The 503-nt window shown below is 46.1% G+C and overlaps 1 protein-coding gene across 1 annotated transcript; it reads left to right on the top strand.

The window, feature by feature from the left end:
• The first annotated feature begins 40 nt into the window (after positions 1 to 40).
• On the top strand, positions 41 to 448 carry LOC117798725 (60S ribosomal protein L32-like). The gene has a single exon (XM_034651201.1). It carries the CDS (start codon positions 41 to 43, stop codon positions 446 to 448), a length of 408 nt encoding a protein of 135 aa, XP_034507092.1.
• Positions 449 to 503: the final 55 nt, after the last annotated feature.

Below are 503 nucleotides of genomic sequence, written 5' to 3'. Positions count from 1 at the left end.
GCCTCTCGACTGAGCAGGCGGACGTTTTCGAGCCGCAATCATGGCTGCCTTAAGACCTCTTATCAAACCGAAGATACTCAAGAAAAGAACCAAGAAGTTCATTCGTCACCAGTCTGATCGTTATGTTAAGATTAAGCGAAATTGGCGTAAACCAAGGGGTATTGATAACCGAGTTCGCAGGAGGTTTAAGGGACAGATTCTGATGCCCAACATTGGTTACGGTAGCGATAAACGGACCAAGCACATGTTACCGTCTGGATTCCGCAAGTTTCTGGTACACAACGTGAAGGAACTGGAAGTGCTCATGATGAGTAACAAGTCTTTTTGTGCAGAGATCGCCCACAATGTTTCATCCAAAAACCGCAAGACCATCGTAGAGAGGGCTGCTCAGCTCGCCATCAAACTCACAAATCCAAACGCCAGATTGCGCAGCGAGGAGAACGAGTAGACTGTCCCCTTGTCTGTGCAGCTGTTAAATAAAAAACTGTAAACTCCAAAAAAAA

Source organism: Ailuropoda melanoleuca, unplaced genomic scaffold, assembly GCF_002007445.2.
Source record: "Ailuropoda melanoleuca isolate Jingjing unplaced genomic scaffold, ASM200744v2 unplaced-scaffold33326, whole genome shotgun sequence".
NCBI lineage: Eukaryota > Metazoa > Chordata > Mammalia > Carnivora > Ursidae > Ailuropoda > Ailuropoda melanoleuca.
Note: the sequence above shows the minus strand (reverse complement) of the source record. Positions and strands in the feature narration are given on the sequence as shown.

Bases quoted from the DNA above. Each gene is read 5' to 3' on its own strand.
- LOC117798725 (XM_034651201.1), top strand. From the start codon at position 41: ATGGCTGCCTTAAGACCTCTTATCAAACCGAAGATACTCAAGAAAAGA.